The 19,233-nt window shown below is 46.6% G+C and overlaps 1 protein-coding gene across 5 annotated transcripts in view; it reads right to left on the reverse strand.

Moving 5' to 3' along the window:
• ABLIM3 (actin binding LIM protein family member 3) overlaps positions 1–19,233 on the reverse strand; it is a 120,040-nt gene that overhangs the window by 16,425 nt on the left and 84,382 nt on the right. For 2 of the 5 annotated variants that reach the window (XM_010386847.2, XM_030927479.1), the window contains exons 9-12: positions 13,706–13,764; positions 10,777–10,848; positions 3,873–4,002; positions 1,237–1,284 (exon numbers count right to left, since the gene is read on the reverse strand). In XM_010386847.2, coding sequence (XP_010385149.1) covers positions 1,237–1,284; positions 3,873–4,002; positions 10,777–10,848; positions 13,706–13,764 — 309 coding nt within the window. Of the gene's footprint in view, positions 1–1,236; positions 1,285–3,872; positions 4,003–4,483; positions 4,514–6,128; positions 6,285–10,776; positions 10,849–13,705; positions 13,765–19,233 lie in introns of all 5 variants that reach the window. The other 3 variants (XM_010386848.2, XM_030927480.1, XM_010386843.2) reach the window with 2 other exon arrangements.

A 19,233-nucleotide genomic window follows, 5' to 3' on the forward strand; every position in this document is an offset into this window, starting at 1 on the left:
CGAAGTCCTGAGAAGCTTGCGACCAGGGGGCCTGTTCTAGGCAAAAAGCCAAACCACCTTTGTCAGGTTGGTTTCTTTCTGTGGGTACTCAGGGGACATGGCATGTCCTTCACAGGCTGGTACAGATGTCCACACGCTCACAGACTCACCTCGGACGCCCTGCTTAGCCCCCTCTGGAACCAAGGATGTCTGTCTAAACTGTAGAATGTTAGGCACCCAGAGCCACTATTTAAACTTGTACTGTCCACTCCACCAGCTAATTAGTTCAGAACCTGGTGCAGGACTGCTTCATTCATCTCCAAGCTCCACCGATTCTGGGCCTCGCTTTGTTATCCAGCTAGACGCTTAAGCAAGTGCGGGTGCATAGGGTGGCAGCTGCTCCTCTGCAGCTTCAATGGAAGGGATGTGCTCATTCAATCGACGCTTAGTAAGTACTTTTTGCAAAAATGAACAGGTGGTGTCAGTGATTAATGACTTGGTGGTTTTCATACCAAGTGCAGGTAGGAATCATGGACAAAGCCAGTTATAGTGCAGATTCTTAGTTCACACTCTCAATATTTATAATTAAGGGAGTCTGGGACAAGGAAGGGGCCAGGCAATCTGCCTTTTAAGTGTCTGTCAGGTGCAGATGGTCCATAGATCATTCTTTAAGAAACACTAAATCAAAGAATGAATGAAAGAAGGAAGTGACCCTCTGCTTCTTACGCATCTATATCTCCTCTGCAAGTCTCCATCCACTCTCAGGAGACTGTGACTGAGAACAACTTAGAGCAGGGGTTCCCAAGCTGGGCTGAGCATCAGAATCACTTGGAGAAACTGTGACAAATACGAAATTCGAATTCAGTAAGCCTGGGGTGGGGCCCAGGAATCTGTATGCATCCCATGTTATGCTAATGAACACTTTGAGTATTAATGCCTTGGAGTGTGTCTCTCCCAGGGGTATGTGCATTTTACAAAGGTTTTACCAATTATGGAACTTAGGATGCCAGACAGCAGGTAAGGGGGAGATTGCAAAGGTGGTGGGAAAGAACTCAGGGGACATGAGGACTTTGTTCTTTTGAAATGACACCAAACTCCTCCCTAATGTCACCCTGGGTGACGGGGCAGTCAACAAGAAGGACCAAGATGCAGCCTTGTGTTTTGTGGCTCCTGGTGGCCTGTGCAGGGCCATCTGCATAGATGGTTAACCTCCCCCTTCTCCTTGTGTGGCCAAGTCCTATCTGCCTCTGACCATACCATGCCGTTTGTAGATCGGGGGTTTCCGGTAGATGTTACTGTCTCCAGCTGCCAGACAGACCGGGAAGGGACAGTGGGGAGGGGAGAGAGAGAGAGACAGGAGAAAAGGAGACAGTACTCGGTCAGTTGATCTCAGAAGGGGCAACAACTTTTTCCAAGGGGCCACCATCTTTTTCCCCTGGTGACTTCCTCTTCCAAAGTTGAACTTCCAACCTCATCCCAACAGGTTCCAAGTAAGGTGCAGGAAGAGGAATGGATGGATCCAAGTGGTGCTGAGGAAGGGACCCGGGGCTTGAAGGGTGAGCATGCAGGCACAGGGGTATGTGTACTCAGCAGAGCCCCATGCAAGAAGGTGTCCACTGTCTCCACTAGTGGCCACACCTCATTCCATGTGAAAATCCCCAGGATGTTGCAGCCGAATTTCAGCTTACCTCCCTCCCCCTCCCTCGAAGACAGACAGGATGGGACCCCTCTAGGGCAGCTGAGGAAGGTGTAGATGAAACAGCAGCATGAGCTCTTGAGGGGAATGTGAGTGGGGAGTGAAAAACTGAGCTTGGTGTCAGGAGACTGAGGTCCAGGCCTGGCTCTGCTGTGACTCAGAGGGAGACCTTGTCCAAACCACCCACTCAGTCATCTAGCCCCTGTCTTCCTCTCAATTCCTATCACGACCTGCGGTCACATGACATGATAGTGCTGTTCCCTCTGCCTGGGATGTCTTTCCTGGGCTTCTTCACAGGCTGGTTCCTCATCGGTTTTTTTTTTTTGAGACAGAGTCTCGCTCTGTCACCCAGGCTGGAGTGCAGTGCCACGATCTTGGCTCACTGCAACCTCCGCCTCCCAGGGTCAAGCAATTTTCCTGCTTCAGCCTCCTGAGTAGCTGGGATTACAGGTACGTGCCACCACGCCCAGGTAATTTTTGTATTTTTAGTAGAGATGGCGTTTCACCATGTTGGACAGGTTGGTCTCGAACTCCTGACCTCATGACCCACACGCCTAGGCCTCCCAAAGTGCTGGGATTACAGGCGTGAGCCACCAGGCCGGGCTCCTTCTCATCTTTCAGCTTTAATATGACCTCCTCCAAGAAGCTCTTCCTGACTGCCCCATCTAGCCTGGCCTCTCTCAGCCCCATCATATCTCAGGATCGCCTGTTTTATTTATGTTTATGGCACCTATCGCTACCTGAAATTATCCTCTATATATTTGTTTCCTCATTTTTTATCTCTCTTCCTACATTAGTACATAAAATACCAAATACCATGAAGGCAGGATCTGTGCTGGGTGGAGCACAGTTGTGACCTCTGGGCCCAGAACAGTGCTTGGCTGTACAGAAGGAATAACAGGGGCTTGGGAAGCCAAGTAACTGGCCCACAGTCATGAGCTTATAAGCAGCTGCATCGGATTCCATCCCAAGAGCTTTGAAGCCAAAGCATGTGGCCTTCACCACTGTGTGCTCCTGCTGCGGCCCTCACAGCCCTCAGGCATTCGTGGTATCTCACTCGAGCTCCCTGCCTCTTTTCTTCCCTGGACTGCTTCTTTGACGTCCTAATGGAGGTTGGTTTTGTCAAGTGAATAATCTGAAGCCAGTGGGTGTGTTGGGGTTGGAGGACAGGGTTGGTGCAGGTGCTTGGTTAGGGGGCTCCCTCAGGAACCAGCTTCTCGGTGCCTGTGTGGCATCGAGGGGGAGACTCAGGCACCTGTGACCCCACGGAGCATGCATCCATCCCCGGAATTCCGGGCTGGCAGTGCCTACCTGGGATGTGAAAGTGCTTGGGAGCCTGGTAAGAGGTTGGAGTGGAGGACCTCACATCTAACTGGCTATGGTATGGAGAGCTCCGGCCACTCTCGGGCCCTGGAGCACGCAGGCAGTGGTCCCCAGAGAAAACAGAGGCACAGAGAAAACAGGCATTAACGCGGTGGCAGTTAAGGAAGCAGTGAGGTGATGACAGCAGAGATGGGGGATGGGCTGGGGCGTCCCAGCGTGCTCAGGCTCCAGGGCGGAAGCAGCATGTGCTCTCATGCACCACAGTGGCAGAAACAAGCTTGACCTTGCTTCCTGACTTGATCCCAAAGTCAGATTTTGTGAGGTGTAAAGACGAACTCTACTGAGCTCCAGGAAGGCATCTTAGTTTGTCCCTCTTTTCTCCCCAACCATCCCTGAACCTCCCGCTTTTGGACGCTCCCTTAATTGCTCCTTTCCTCCATCCAAGTGCCGGCTTCACCCCCAACCTCACGGTGACTGTGGATGGCCTGACTGGACTGGCTGGGGTGGCCCTCGGGTGAAGGCCAGTTCATAGTCATATTTCTGGTCTCTTGGTTCTGCCCTCTGGATGGGGCAGGCCATGAGGATGGTGGAGTCTTCTTCCAGTCAGGGCCACAGGGCCAACTGCCAGCCCCCTCTCCTGGAAGCTCACCACCCACCTTCCTGTTGCTTCTCAGTGCCACACACTCCTCCATCCCCCTGCTATCTCAGGGACTCAGAGAGGCCCAGCTGATCACCTGGGTGGCCACAGGCCTCCAGAGGGCCACACTGTGATGGAGATTGTGGGGGAGCCTTGTGCCCTCTGCAGCAGGGACTCCAAGTCACTACATTGTTTCCCTGGCTCTTCCTCTCCCTTCAGGACCTCCCCCTTCCTTACCAGAGCGGTAGTAGTGGTGAGGTGAGCGGGAGAAGGTGGGGGACATGCCCTGGCGGCTGTAGGTGGGGGAGTCTATGTACCCCGGGCTGGAGGCCCGTCTCTGCCGGAGGTCCAGGTTCATGTAGATGTCCTGGGGGAGGAAATGGGGCTGTGAGCATGGCTGGCCGTTAAGTGGGCCTGTGGCCCAAGGGTCTAGCAGGCAGGTGGGCATGACATGGAATCTAGGATTCTAGGGGTTGAGGCATGAATACAGAGACCCTCCCTACCGCCAAGTTATACACACAGCCCGAGGAAGGTGGCAAAGAATTTCCAGGGCTTTCCCCCAACACTTACAGGCCCTTGAATGGAATCCATGGGGTCAATCCCTGGAATACTGACCAGGGATCCCAGAAGCCTGAGGGAGGCCATCTCTGGGCAAGAAGGGCAGATTTCCATCCTGTACGCCACTGCCACTTCCTCCAGGACATGCATCCGACTCTCTCCAGAGCTTCCCTGCTTGCAGGGAGCACCTTGGGCAAGGGCTTAAACACCTTTGGGGGGCTGGGGATGGGTGAAGTCCACATAAAGGGGCACAATTATGTATCATCTTAATTCTCTACCAGCTGAATTACCTGGGAGTAGGGAGATAATGTTCCCAGCGACTTAGAAGTGAAGAGTTTGAAGGCAGTTGTGGAACGAGCAGAAGGAATGACAGGAGGACAAGAGGAAGGACAGAGCATGGTTAGACGGGTCGGCAGAGAGGGCCTGCAGCAGTCCCTCAGTACCCCTTTCTAGATAACAGCCTCGCTGGGAATTCCAGAGGGTCAGACTACTGATAGGAGGCAGGACACCTTGAGATTATGCCCGCCTTTTAGGAAGGGAAAAACCAAATCCCAGAGAGAGAATGCAAAGGCTCAGGGCCACTCAGGGCAGAAGTGGCAGGGACTTGACTTGGACCCAGGCTTCTGTACCGCATGCTCAGGGCTATTGTCACCACCCTTCCCTGTCTCTCTACTGGTTCATGACCCCTCTGCGGTTCATGAAGACAATGCCCAGGGCAGGGCACCCAAATATATGGCTAAGCAGGGGCCAGGCTGCTGCCACCAACAAGGGAGTTGAGCTGGTGGCTGGTGCAGCACCTGGAGATGGGATGTCTCGACTGAAGAGGGCAGTGGTTCCTCAGCTCCAGCAGCTGGAATGCCTGCCCAGCATTTACACAGCATCTTAATTTTCCAAGAGAGTCAGAAATGCAGATTCTTATGTGAAATCTCCCAGCGTTTACATGTTGACAAACAGTTTGCATTTTCAAAAGACACTTTATGAGTGAAACAAAACAAAGCTGAGGGCTGACTGCAACCTATGGACCCTGGTTTGTCATCTCTAACTGAAGGACAAGCAGCTTCTACTAAACACTTGATCTTTCTCTCCTGATCCATTTCAGGGGCCAGAAACCAGAGAATCTCAGCATTGGACTCTTCAACCAAATGGAACCCAAATTCCTTAGAGAGGAGGGGGACTTGTCTGAGGTCACAAGGCTAATTATGGTGGAGATGGGACAAGAACCTGGGTCCCTGCCCATCAGGACAGGCTTCTGCTGCCCCAAATTAACTCAAGGGGTCTGGGATAAGGTTAGAAATCTTTTAGGATATAGACTGCCAGGACCTCCAGGGTAATTCTGCCCCCCACCGCGCTGCCATCTCCAGAGAACACTTTCTTTTGTTTAGCCACCATTTAATATTTCAAAAGCCATCTGTTACTTTTATAAAAGTGTCTCTTCCTTTGAAGAGACACTGGGGCTAAAGGCCTGGTGCGAAAACCAGAGAACATGTCTAATCAAGGATTATAAACCTAAATGGCCATTGAGCCTGGCAGGAGATGAGCGCCTTGGGCTGAGTACCTGAAAAATTCCTACAGTATAAGAAATACAACAGCTTGAGTAATAAGTGGTCACAGGCTCTCAGCTTTAATGCTGGGATTAACAGAGAGTGGGAGGACTGGGGAGAATGGAAAGCTCATGTCCTGTCTATAAGGGGTGCTGCTACCCATCTCCAGATGGTGGAAATGTAGGTTTAATGTTGTCAGCTCTGATATTTTCAAGAAAAGCCAGAAAGCCAAATGAAATCTCTTCATTTAAAAAATGTTGGCCATAAATCCCAGGGTAGAAGAGTCTGGGTCCAGCATTGTGGAGGCCAAACTGTCTGTGATGGAGAGGACTGGGGACCCCGGCGGAACCTCCTTTCCTACAATAGCCCCAGAGAGAAGGGCAAGACGCGATACCTCTCCATAGCCACATCTCTCCAGCATCTCGTCGGACGTGTATCTGGAATGAGGCTCATAGGAAATGAGGTCGGGGCGTTGTACCTCGTAGATAGACTTAACCTTGGGGAGAGCCGCCAGGTCTTTGTAATTAAGGATCTCATTATCCACTTTAGCCTAGGGAAGAGGGAAATGGACAGGAAAGGAAGAGAAAGATAAGAGGGAAAAGGGAATGGAGAGAGGAAACAAAAACAAGATACAGAAGGAACGAACTTCTCCAGTTTCCACTAAAAACAGAAGATTAGGATCAAATTGAAGAATAGTAGAATGTTAGACTAAGAGCAGTCTTAGAGGCCATCCATTCCAACAGGGCTAACATTTATTGAGCACATATTGCTTGTAAGGCCCTGTGCTTTACAAGAATTATCTCCTCTAGATGTTGTAATGCCTCTGTGAAGTAAATGTCAATATCATTTCTATTTTCCAGCTGAGGAAATGGAGGCTCACAAGGTTATACAATTTGCACCACTAAGCTAATGGGTTTGAATTCAGCTTGAACTACACAGCCTGGGTGCTGACTGCCTTGCAATCCCACAGAGCGAGGACAACCCAATTCACAGCATTCTTGAAGAAGAAGATGAAGACAGTAAAGACAAAAATAATCATGATAGTAAAACACTAGCTAACATTTGGTGAGTACTTATTATAAGCCAGGCTCTGTACCAAGTCCCTTATGCAGATTAACTCAGTTCACCCATACAATTCACAACTCTAGTAGTAGGCACTAACATTATCCTCATTTTGACTAAGGAACCAGAGGCACAGAAAAATCAATTAACTTGTCCAAGGCTATATAGCTAATAAGTTGCAAGAGCCCAAATTTCAACACGGAGAACCTGCCCTCTTCAGCAGCCTCCCCTGTCTTCTTGGGATGGGGAGTTCATTGTCTTACACTGTCAGAAGGCTGCACTCAGAAAGCTGCTCCTTCCATTGAACTGAAATGAGCCTCTACCTTCTGCTTGACTTTGGCAGAGTTCAGCCCTCTAGAGCTGCACGGATTGAAAGAAAGCTCCCCCTTGCATGTGACAGCCCGCATCTCATGGCTCCTGAAGCCACGTCTTTTCCATGGCCATGCCCTCCAGCTGTTCCCTCTGTGACCTGGTGTTTGCTATGATCAACCAGGATCTATCTTTCAAGGTCCTGAGGTGCTGCAAATTATGACAGAGGCTGCTAGATAGAGAATCCAGAGACTGTATTAATCTGATAATGTTCTCCCAATGCCATAGGAGCCAGGTACAGTCTCAGGGCCAAGACTACTTTACAGGGAGCAGCATTTGTAAATACTTATAAGCTGTGCTATTTTGAAAACTTACCAAAGCCCTTCCACTATTCTGTCCCTGCCACATCAGCACTGCTATTAGGGCACTGTTGCTTATTCTTATGCTGCTTATTCTCTGTTTCCCCTAGACCCACTGTCCACTCTTCCTTGCCTGGATCTATGCTCTGAACACTGCCTAGGCTGTATCACAGGCTCTTTTGTTCTCTGGCTTTCAGTTGGGTTTAGCCAATGGGATGCAACAGCAGAGATTAGAGGGTGAATGGAGAGAGAGGCTAGTACACTTATTCCCCTGGCAACCTTCCTGGCTGGCCATGGGCTGGGCCTGACTCTCTCTGAAGGCTGGACTTCCCCAGCTCTTGCCAGCTTTGGTAATGCTGTTCCCTTCCCACATCTCTTTAGCTCCAGTGTGGTAACAACATCATGTTTCTGTAGTACCTGGATACCTCACTATCTCCTGTGAGTCCACTGAACCCTGCCCACACCTCCATCATGAAACCCTCCTCAGTTGAACTCTTTGAGGTAGGCCACCTGAGTTCTGCCAGAGTCTGCCTGGTACAGACACCCACATCTGCACCAGTTCTGGGGGTGTGTGGATAAAGAAAGCCTTTATTAGATGAGAGTCCACTTGCTGAAGTAATTGCTGCTTTTGTCTTGGATGTTAGATCTTGACCTTGAGAGCTCTTGGCATCTTCCAAACTCATCTCGACCTGTAACTATTCATCTTGGCACTTTACCCCAAACCTCAAAAATACTAAATTTATATTTCTTCCTATAGCCACTTTGTTTACAGGGCTATAAATGAGCCTCAGGTCTGGAGACACACCAATTGATCAGAGGCATCCTAACATAACTAGCCAGAAAGGAAGGAAGGAAGGAAGAGAACACGTGGGTCAAAGCCAAACCACCTGAAGATGATTCTAGAAGTCAGTGGAGATGGAGTAAAGTTTGAAAGTTTGAAAGAACCTGCTCATTTCAGGTTCACTGATAATTCTATTTGAATATCAAATCTCAAATGTCTATGAAAACTAAATTAAAATCCATCTTTATGCTTGTTATTGCATCTATCCAAAGCAGATGGATGAATTTTTTTCCAAATTTGGAAGCCATGCTTGGGATGGGCTGACTGAAAACATGGCTTCTATGACATGTTCAGTCATTCCCCAGAGCAGCTGAGCACGAGGCACCATAAACGGTGAGAGGAGGAGAGGCTGGAAGGGGAGACACATGCCTCTGCTAGGATGTGAGGGACAACTGATCTCAATGTGTAAGCCCCTAGTTGGAAGGCACAAGCACAGGTGTTCTTAGCTGCCATCATAAATTCCATTCTGTAATGGAGTTGCTTATCACAGGGGCAATTTTGAGAAACTTTCTCCAGGACTCCAAGGTGAACATCATCAGGGCTTAACTTATTTCACAAAGGTTTATGAGGCTCCTGAGTAGCACTGGGAGGCCAGCTCATGATGAACGGTATTACAGTGCAGCAGCTTCCTGAGTGCTCCTGTTCTAGTAACTCTCTTCCGGAAACATACTCACATTTGTCAATAACACTCTCAACATGCGTGCCTGGAAACTAAGCCCATTAATCCTGCTGTGGTCTGGCCCCATTCACAGTGCCAGGGAGACCATCACCTTTCTTGCTTTAGACAGGAATCTTCAATGAGTACAGCCTGTGATAAAGCAGCTTGTCTTTTTTTGACAGCCACATGGTAGTATTGACCCATACTGAAATTTGCAGTTAGTGATAACTCTTTTTTTTTTTTTTTTTTTTTTTTTGAGGCGGAGTCTCGCTCTGTCGCCCGGACTGGAGTGCAATGGCCAGATCTCAGCTCACTGCAAGCTCCGCCTCCCGGGTTTACGCCATTCTCCTGCCTCAGCCTCCCGAGTAGCTGGGACTACAGGCGCCCGCCACCTCGCCCGGCTAGTTTTTGTATTTTTAGTAGAGACGGGGTTTCACCGTGTTAGCCAGGATGGTCTCGATCTCCTGACCTCGTGATCCGCCCGTCTCGGCCTCCCAAAGTGCTGGGATTACAGGCTTGAGCCACCGCGCCCGACCAGTGATAACTCTTAAGCATTTTTCTTCATTTGACCAGAGAAGAAAGGAAAGGTGCCCATAGTCCCGTCAATGGGCATTATCCAAGGATCAAAGAGGAGACTGGATGTGGATTTGAAGTAATGATCTAGCAGTAGTGGACAGGGCCAGGGCTGGCTGGTTTGGTGACTGTATTTAGAGCTTCTTGTGAGGAGTAGGTTTCTTGTTACAGATCATTTTCCCCACATTTCTGGTCTTCTTGGCTCCTTTGGCTTGTGGAAGGCTGGAACAGTCCAGAGTCAATCAGATCGAGGTTTTCTGCTCGTTTCAGTTCTCCCTGGCTCTGCGTTTCCCACCTCCTTTAGCTTATTTCTGTTTATCCCTCTGCTTTGAGTTTAATGTTTCTTCCTTGGGATGCCTTCTCCCAACTAGTCCTAGATTGTCAGGTCCCTCTGTTTATCTGTAGCATCATCAGAGGACCCTGTGCTTTTCCTTCCTGGAATTTATAACTGCAATTGATGATTCATGGCACTATGTGTTCAATGTCATGAGGACAGGCATCAAGTCTGTGTAGTTCATCACCATTTCCCCAGAGCAGAGCACTGCGCTTAGCAGAGTAAATGCTTGGCACATGTTTGTTGAATGAATGAATGACATATACAAGGGGCCTCTGAGGTCACTGAACTCAACTTCTGTCTCTGGCAAATGATGAGTCTCTCTGTGTTTGAATGCCTGTGGAGATGGGAGGTCAGACACATGGAGGTGGGTCTGCTCCATCCCTAGACTTCCCGCATGATTAGAAAGCTCCTCTTCATGTTTGCAAATTCTTTACAGCCATGTTTCCACATGCGTATGTGGCTTCCTTCTCCTTTCTGCCTCTTTATCACCCACGACTATCTCCACATCAATACTCCACCTAATACCCATTCAGAATACCACTTTGATCCTCAGTTTTTTCTTGCTTGTCTCAGTTAAGTAGTGCGAAAGGAGGTGCCTTGCATTGGTTTTAGAACTCAGCAAGGGCTCTTGTTGTCATTGTACTTTCTTTCTCGTGCTCCATGGAACTCTGCATTATTCCTGAAACTCTGGGTTTACTAGACTGTGTGCTTCATGAGGGCAGGATCTATGTCCTCCCTGTACCCCACTGAATCTTCAAGACCTGGGACAGAGCCTAGCATGTGAAGAGCATGCATCAAATGTCAGTTGGATGAAAACCTGAGAGCTCCCTCATCCTTAGTGACTCTTTAGACACCAGGTCAGGAATAAGCAAGGCCCTTTGGTGGAAGAAAAGTGATACATACGCAGATGACTCGGTTGGGTGACCCAATGCTGGATCCAGGGGGTGAGATGGAGGTTTCAGATGTCCGTCTATGCTGTGGAAGAGATGAAGACAGAAGAGGTGAAAAGCTGCAACCCGAGCTTGGTGGGGAGGGTGAGAAAGAGGGTTAAGAATGCAACATTAGCAATACCATTAAAGTACTCTCTGGCTACTTCTGTACTTCCTTCTTATTCTTTGCCTTTTAAGTCAAGGTCTAAGTGTGAATGAGACCTAAAATGCAAGGACTTCAGGCTGTTGGGGACAGAATATGGATTTATTTTCTATGTATTTGCAGCTAGCAGTCTAAGTAGGAAATTACTCATAAAACTTTTCATTTTGAGTTATCCCAGTCAATAATGTATTTACTTAAAAAAAAAACAAAATTGGTTAGTATTCATTTCTTGGGAGTTTGTTTATTTAAAATGTAAAAGTGGGTTAAACTTCATGTCATTGCACAATATGCTGATTCTTTACAGTGTATTGATTGCAAATTGACATCAACTTAAGTGATAAACTTGGAAAAAAAAAAAAAAACTGCCTCTGAAAAATGGCCATGATGGATTAATAGCTTCCTTAGCAGAGCAGCATGATGTCAGTCCTAATGCATAAGAGGGTGCCTGCATGATGTAAAGGGATTAGGAATCAAAGACCCATGGGTGAAGTATGTGGTCTTAGGCATCTTGGATTCTCGATCTGTAAAATATAGAGGCTGAGCTTCAGGACCACTTGATTCTCTCCCAGTTTTCTCATCCTACAATATAAAGCATTCTATGTGGGGCTATAAAGTTTCCTAAACAGTAGACTGTGAACTAGCGGTGGTTCTGGGAAGATGAAGGTGGAACACTTGATAATACTGAATCATAGAGTTTGAGAGTAAAATCTAACATTTCAATCCCCTTGATTAGATCAAGGAGGCAGTCTCAGTTTGGTGCTAATACATTTCAACAACTCTCTCAACAATTGCCAATTTCTTATTTTATTTTTGAGACAGAGTCCTGCTCTGTCACCCAGGCTGGAGTGCAGTGGCACAATTTTGGCTCACTGTAACCTTTGCCTCTCGGTTTCAAGTGATTCACCTACTTCAGCCTCCTGAGTAGCTGCATGGGCCACCACACCCAGCTAATTTTTGTATTTTTAGTAGAATTGGGGTTTCACCATGTTGGCCAGGCTGGTCTCGAACTGCTGACCTCAAGTGATTTGTCTGCCTTGGCCTCCCAAAGTGGGGATTACAGACGTGAGCCACCACACCCAACCCAATTTCCCTTTTTAAACAAAGAGAGTGCAGGCAACATTGTCTAGCTAGAATTTTAAAGATTTATTCTTAAGAATTATTTCATTATCATTCAATTTATTTTATGATTACCTTCTATTTATAGCAAGTATAACTGGTTTCCACATGGCAATATAAAGTTTTATTTTAAAATAAGTTAAGTTAATAAAAAGTAGTGACTTGATTTAGAGAAAAATATTAAGTATATAATGAAACAGGTGGTGCCCAGATATGGCAACAGGCATCGGGGTTGTAGAGGATGACTGAAGTTTGGGAAATGCCACCGAAGAGGAGGAAAATGAAGAAAGGGACAAGTAGGTCTTACACCTTAAATGGAAGAGGGTCTTGGAAGAAACAGGGAAAGAAATTCAGGGCTTAAAAAATAATTATGCGGCCGGGCGCGGTGGCTCAAGCCTGTAATCCCAGCACTTTGGGAGGCCGAGGCGGGTGGATCACGAGGTCAGGAGATCAAGACCATCCTGGCTAACAAGGTGAAACCCCGTCTCTACTAAAAATACAAAAAAACTAGCCGGGCGAGGTGGCGGGCGCCTGTAGTTCCAGCTACTCGGAGGCTGAGCCTGGAGAATGGCGTGAACCCGGGAGGCGGAGCTTGCAGTGAGCCAAGATCGCGCCACTGTACTCCAACCTGGGCGACACAGCGAGACTCCGTCTCAAAAAAAAAAAAAAAAAAAAAAAAAAAAAAAAAAAAAATAATAATAATAATAATAATTATGCATCAATAGACTGGCTCTTTCAGAAAACTTTCATTAAGTGGATGAGATAGCAAGGAAGACATGTTTAGCTGGTCAGAAATTGTGCACTTGCTTTTCTAGTTGGAGAGACTCTAGTGGGTAACACAATAGAGTCCCAAGGCGTCAACTTGATATCTGGGGGCCAGGATGTAAAGGCCCCATTGCCTATCCCCCAACACACACCCCAGGTGTCTCCTTCACATCATCAAAGACCTAGAAAATGGATCCCTCCCGCAGCCTGGAAGACTCAACCCCTCTCTGCAGTGTCAGGAACCCAGATTCACAAGGCTTCCTGACATTTGTCAGAGCACAGTAATTCAGAGGGACACAGGACCTCAGCTGGCCCAGTGCATACCTGGGGATGTCGGCTGTGCTTCTGCCTGGCTTTGCTACCACAGGCAAATCATCACCTCTTTAGACCTGGTTTTCTCACAGGCAAGGCAAAGATAAAATTTCTTGCCCATCTGTCTCACAGGGTTAAAGGAGTAAAATAAGACCATGGCTGTGAAGATACTTTGTAAACTGTCAATTACTGTGACATTATTAACTATTATTATTAATGAGTGACCTTAGGCTGGGAAAAACCATGGTCCCAGTGAGGCCACCATCTTGGCGAGCAATGGTAGAGTTACAGCCTCGCCCCAAAAACACAAAACTCACAGAAATACAGTACTTCACAGTTTTAAGAGTGCTTTCATATCTGATGTCTTAACCCCTTCAAAAACCCCATGGGGCAGGTGTTGCTGTTAGGGAAATCCAAGGACATAGGCACACATGTGGGAGTGTGCACACTATGGAATGCTGACCCTGTCCCAAAGCACGGCTCCCTTAACCTGTGGCAGAAAGTAGCAAAGTAGGAGTGCTGGTCTGGGATCTACTAGCTTGCTTACCTTTAACTTCTTCTCTGCCCGGGCTGCCTGTTTGCAGATGGGGTGCCAAACCTCGGAACCTAAGGGGTCAGGAAAGTAACGAAGAGTCAGACCTTTCAAACCCTCCAGCACTCTCCCCATGCCCCACCTTGATTTATTCCATGGTCAGCATATGTCCCTTACACGTCTGCCAGAAGGGCCTCCTTGGCTTTCCCAGTTTCCTCCTGGCACCTCTGAGACTTATGCGACAACTCACATCCTTTTTCTGTGTGTCCAAATCCTACCCATTCCTCAAGGTCTAGGGCTCACATGACATCCCCTTGCAAACTTTCTTACCTGCCAGTTGGGAGTGACTTCTCTCTCCTCTGTGATCCATAGTTCTTTGTCTCTCTTTCCACACATACAGCCTTACGGCACAGTAGCTTGTGGATTTTTCATTCCTCACTAAATCAAGAGCTTCTTCTGGGCAGGAACTGAGCTTTATTCATTGCTACATCTCCCACAGTCCCCAGCACGGGACTTTGCTCTTAGAAGAGACCCGTACATGTTTGTGGGGTGAAGAGATGAGTATATGATTGGCAGTGAGTGACGCATAGCAGGTGGTCAATAAATATTTCTTGAATGAATGAATGACAGTGTGGATAAAAAAGAGTGACAGAGCATGGTGAACTCCAGCTTTCTTTTCTCTTAAAGACTTAATGACGGTCTGCCAGAGCTATCACATTTAAGGGGGAGGAGGTGTCATGGTGTATATTCCGCTTGAGAGTATTGCCTTGACCTGCTAATTCCTCAGAGAGTCCAGACTCTTCAAATTTAGTACACTGCTAACGCCCACATTTCATTGTGGGTGGGGGTCCAGTTGGCCAGCCCCAAACCCGAAAGGCCAATTTGGAAAGGCATGAACAACAGGTGGCTGCCCACATGTTGAAAAGCAGCCCCAAATATGACATATTCCCCAGAGAAGGGACAGGTGTCCTGGATTAGAAGGAAAAATAGGAACATATTATCCCTCTGGAGCCATCCCCCTTATAACCAGCCCTAAAAGGAAAGGAGCCAGCAATGGCTGGATTCCTGAGCACCCAGATGGCATTTGTTTGTCTGACTTTGTTTCTAGGATATACTTTATATTATGCTTTGTTGCCTGGAACCCCCAGGACTGGAATACTGGCTAAGGGATGAGATGGTGGTGAAAGGTCAGTAATTCAGAGTGAAAAAGAGAAGAGAGGCCTGAAGTGAGGAGGCCTGTGTTTTTTGTCTCTGCTCAGCCCCTAACACATCCTTTCTCTGGGTCCCAGTTTCCTCATCTGAAGAACAATAAGGTGGGATTTGGATGGCCTTGAAGATTATTTTCATCTCCAAGATTCTAATTTTATGGGCAGTTTTGTCTTTTGCGGAACAGGAATCTTTGATTTTTGTCTGCTGACATTCTTGGGTGTTCCTAATTATTCAACTGAGTTTAATTCTTTCTAAAGTAAAATGCAGTGGTTCTCAGAGCCCAGTAGAGGGACTCTGGGTCTGTGGCTTGATCCAGCAATCACAGGGTGTGTCCACTACCAAGCTGTGTGCCGGGATTCTTACTTTAGGGAGTTATTAGAGAGAGCATTTCCGGTTCCTCTTTGAGTTGCTTCTGAATCTATCAGGAATTGTTTATGACTGTGGCTATGGCAGGAAACACATGTTACAGGTCACTGTAGGAAATGAATGAGATGGACACAGAGGTCTGAGGAGGTCATGAACTTAAGTTAAAGAGGCATAGGAAAGATAAAGAGGGCAGAAGTCCTCATGCGGGGAAATAATGTGTCAAGTGAGGGGGTCAGACTAGAAGGTGTCTTTTGCTTTCTAACCCCATGACATTGGCATATTACTCTGAAATAAAACTGAGCCAAAAATGGTCATTAGCTTCAGTACTCTGCATACCGGAAAACATATTTGCATAAGAAACAAGGAGAGGAGGAACAAACAAGAAAAAAATAGAAATGAAAAACATCAGAATTTGGGAGTTGGTGGTATATCTGTAAATAAAAGAGGCTAAAAAAAGTTAGTTGGTAGCTAGCAATAAACTTAGATAAAGAATGCAAGAAAAGATGATTTGTTCATGAAGATCCCTGTGAAATTACGGTCTTCTCTTCTGAGCTTATTCCCTTGGCCAATAGCTCAACAATGTGGCATTAACAGAAGGACAACGTTATGGTGAAGAAGATGGTTTTTCTCTTCCATGGACATTATCCCCAGAGCCGAAAACAGTGCCTGGCCCATGTGTGTTTAATAAAGAAATGCATGTGAATGACTCATTGGACCCCTGAAGGGGTGGCCTGCCCCTCCACACCTGTGGGTGCTTCTCGTTAGGTGGAACGAGAGACTTGAGAAAAAGAATAATACACAGAGACAAAGTATAGAGAAAGAGAAGCGGGGCCTAGGGGACCGGTGCTGTGCTTACAGAGGACCCACACCAGCACCAGCCCCTGAGTTCCCTCAGTATTTGTTGCTCAAAAGATAAGGGAGTAAATCAGCAGTAAGACATACAGATACACGGAGATGTTCCGTTTACCCAGGGATGGGCAGGAGACAGATGTTTTTCTTTTACTGAGATTTAAGAGAATGGTACTGACCTTCAACCACAAGCAGGCTTTAAGCATTTGCCTAACAAACACAGTTCCTTACAGCCCAAAATCTTTTCTACTTTAATTACCACAGCGATGTCTCTAGCAAGGACAAGATTGGGGGTAGAGTCACAGATTAACAGCATCTCAAATACAGAGCCAAATGGAGTCTCTTAAATTTAGTTCTTTCTATATAAACACAGTAACAAGCTGACCTCTCTTTTCCCCACAGACCCCACCTTTGTATTTTTTTTCCCAAAAAGATACTAGACAAAATGCACCCACGGGAGAATGGTGGCCATCCTAGAAGGGGACTCAAATGCAGTTCTAAGGCTGGGTCTTTACCCTGAAGAACAGACTTAACAGAATGGTGAAAACTAGTTTTGAAGATTTTAATGACTCTCTGTAAGAAGAGGCATTAATTTGTTCTGCAAGTCTTATAAAGTAGAACTAGGACTAAGGGCAGGGGGTTCAGGGAAGAAACATTTAACACCTAAGAAATGAATGGCCTTATTCAACTGACAGTGAGCCCTTGTCCCTAAAAGTGTTTAAGTACACATTGGGTATATAAATGCTCAGCAGGGATATTAGGAAGGAGACTTAGAGATTCTGTTTCCATCTTAACAGGTTTTACTGTACAGACAAGATAATTATTTGCCCCTATCCATTTATCCCGATAAGAATGTAAATTCTATGAGAAGACGGATTCATGTCTATCTTACCTACAGATATATCTGCAGGGACTGCAGATTCTCAATAAATACTCATTGAGTGAATAAATAAAAGAAATACGGCATTCTATCTTAGGCAGTTGGTTTCTCTAAGGTGGGCTCAGAGATTTGGACAAGTAGTACAATCTAGACTCTGATTAGACAGCTACAGCTCCAGACTGAGTCTGCAAGCATATTCACTATATTGGGGCGTGTCAAACTGTGACCTGTGGACCACTTGTCTTGCAGTCTGGTAAAATTCAGATTCCTGGGCCCCCCTGCCGAAGCCACTGACACCAACTTCCTGGAGGTGGGACCTGGGAATCTGTGATTTAACAAGCTCCCCAGGTGATTTTATGACTCATCATTTGAGAACCACAGGGCTAAATACCAGAAAACACTCTAAATTTATTTTCTTGGAATGTTATGTGATAAAGAAACCAATTTTACAAGACAGAGCTCTAGCTTTTTGTAAGAGTACATTTTCTGCTTATTCAACTCCTGCTTCCATGAGTCACATTCTCTTGTCCTCTGAGATTGTCACCCACAATTCCAGGCTCTGCAGTTAAAACCTACTATGAGGTTATGGAAGTGAAGGATTAGCTATTTCTGTATCAGCTGACTCAGAGACAGAGATGTGAATCTCCAAAACTATCTGTCAGCCAGGTATTAAGGCCATTTTTAATCCTTAGCAGAGTCAGCAGTCAGTCTTATCTCTTTGACTGGTTATAGCACACATCACACCTGTAACATTTGGGGCTGATTTAATGTTGGGGAAGCCACCCATCTCTCTGTTGTATCCTGATGTTAGATTTGCCAAGGGTTTTTTTTTTTTTTTTTTTTTTTTTTTTTTTTTTTGAGATGGAGTTTCACTCTTGTTGCCCAGGCTGGAGTACAATGGCGCGATCTTGGCTCACCACAACCTCCGCCTCCTGGGTTCAAGCAATTCTCTTGCCTCAGCCTCCCGAGTAGCTGGGATTACAGGCATGCACTACCACATCTGGCTAATTTTGTATTTTTAGTAGAGACAAGGTTTCTGCATGTTGGCCAGGCTGGTCTCGAACTCCAGACCTCAGGTGATCTGCCCGCCACAGCCTCCCAAAGTGCTGGGATTATAGGCATGAGCCACCATGCCTAGCCAATGCTTTTTGTTTTTTAATGCCAAAGCTGGAGCTGGTATCATAGTCTTCTAGAATGTTGGCATTCTAGAACTTGCAAGCACAGTGATTGAAAGAACCTCCATTGGGAGGTTCTGTTTAGTGAGCACTATGATTTTAAACAGTTCTGAGTCTGAAGGTTTTTAGATACTGCAGGTCACCAGTGACCCTCCCTACTTTCTGACTCCCAGCCCTTCCCACTCCTTGATGTGGGCATTTGAGTTTTTGGCCTTGACCCTAGCTAGGGTATTCTCTTACAGCAGGTTTCCTCTCTGGATTTTTTTTTTTTTTTTTTGAGATGGAGTCTTGCTCTGTCGCCCGGGCTGGAGTACAGTGGTGCGATCTCAGCTCACTGCAACCTCTGCCTCCCAGGTTCAAGTGATTCTACTGCCTCAGCCTCCTGAGTAGCTGGGACTACAGATGCGTGCCACTATATCCGGCTAATTTTTTGTATTTTTAGTAGAGATGGGGTTTCACCATGTCAGCCAGGATGGTCTCGATATCCTGACCTCATGATCTGGCCCCCTCAGCCTTCCAAAGTGGTGGGATTACAGGTGTGAGCCACCATGCCCGGCCTCTGGATTTTTTTTCACCATAGCAGGATGAGGTTTCTCAGACCTCTGCCTTTATGACAGCAGCACTGTCTTTGTGGCAATAGACTGGGAGGAACCTTGGAATTGCTCCTTTAAAATCTCCATGCACATAACCAACCCAAATGCCCATCAATCAATGAGTAGATAAAGAAACTGTGATATATATATATCATATATATATATATATATTCTATCATATATATATATGATAGAATACTACTCAGCCATAAAAGGAACAAAATAATGGCATTCACAGCAACCTGGATGAAATTGGAGGCCATTATTCTAAGTGAAGTAACTCAGGAATGGAAAACCAAATATTGTATGTTCTCATTCACAAGTGAGAGCTAACCTATGAGGAGGCAAAGGTGTAAGAATGACACAATGGACTTTGGGGACTCAGGGGTAAGGTTGGGAAAGAGGTGAGGGATAAAAGACTACAAACTGGGTGCATTGTGTCCTGTTTAGGTGATGGGTGCACTAAAATCT

The sequence above is a fragment of the Rhinopithecus roxellana genome, chromosome 3, assembly GCF_007565055.1.
Source record: "Rhinopithecus roxellana isolate Shanxi Qingling chromosome 3, ASM756505v1, whole genome shotgun sequence".
Lineage (NCBI taxonomy): Eukaryota > Metazoa > Chordata > Mammalia > Primates > Cercopithecidae > Rhinopithecus > Rhinopithecus roxellana.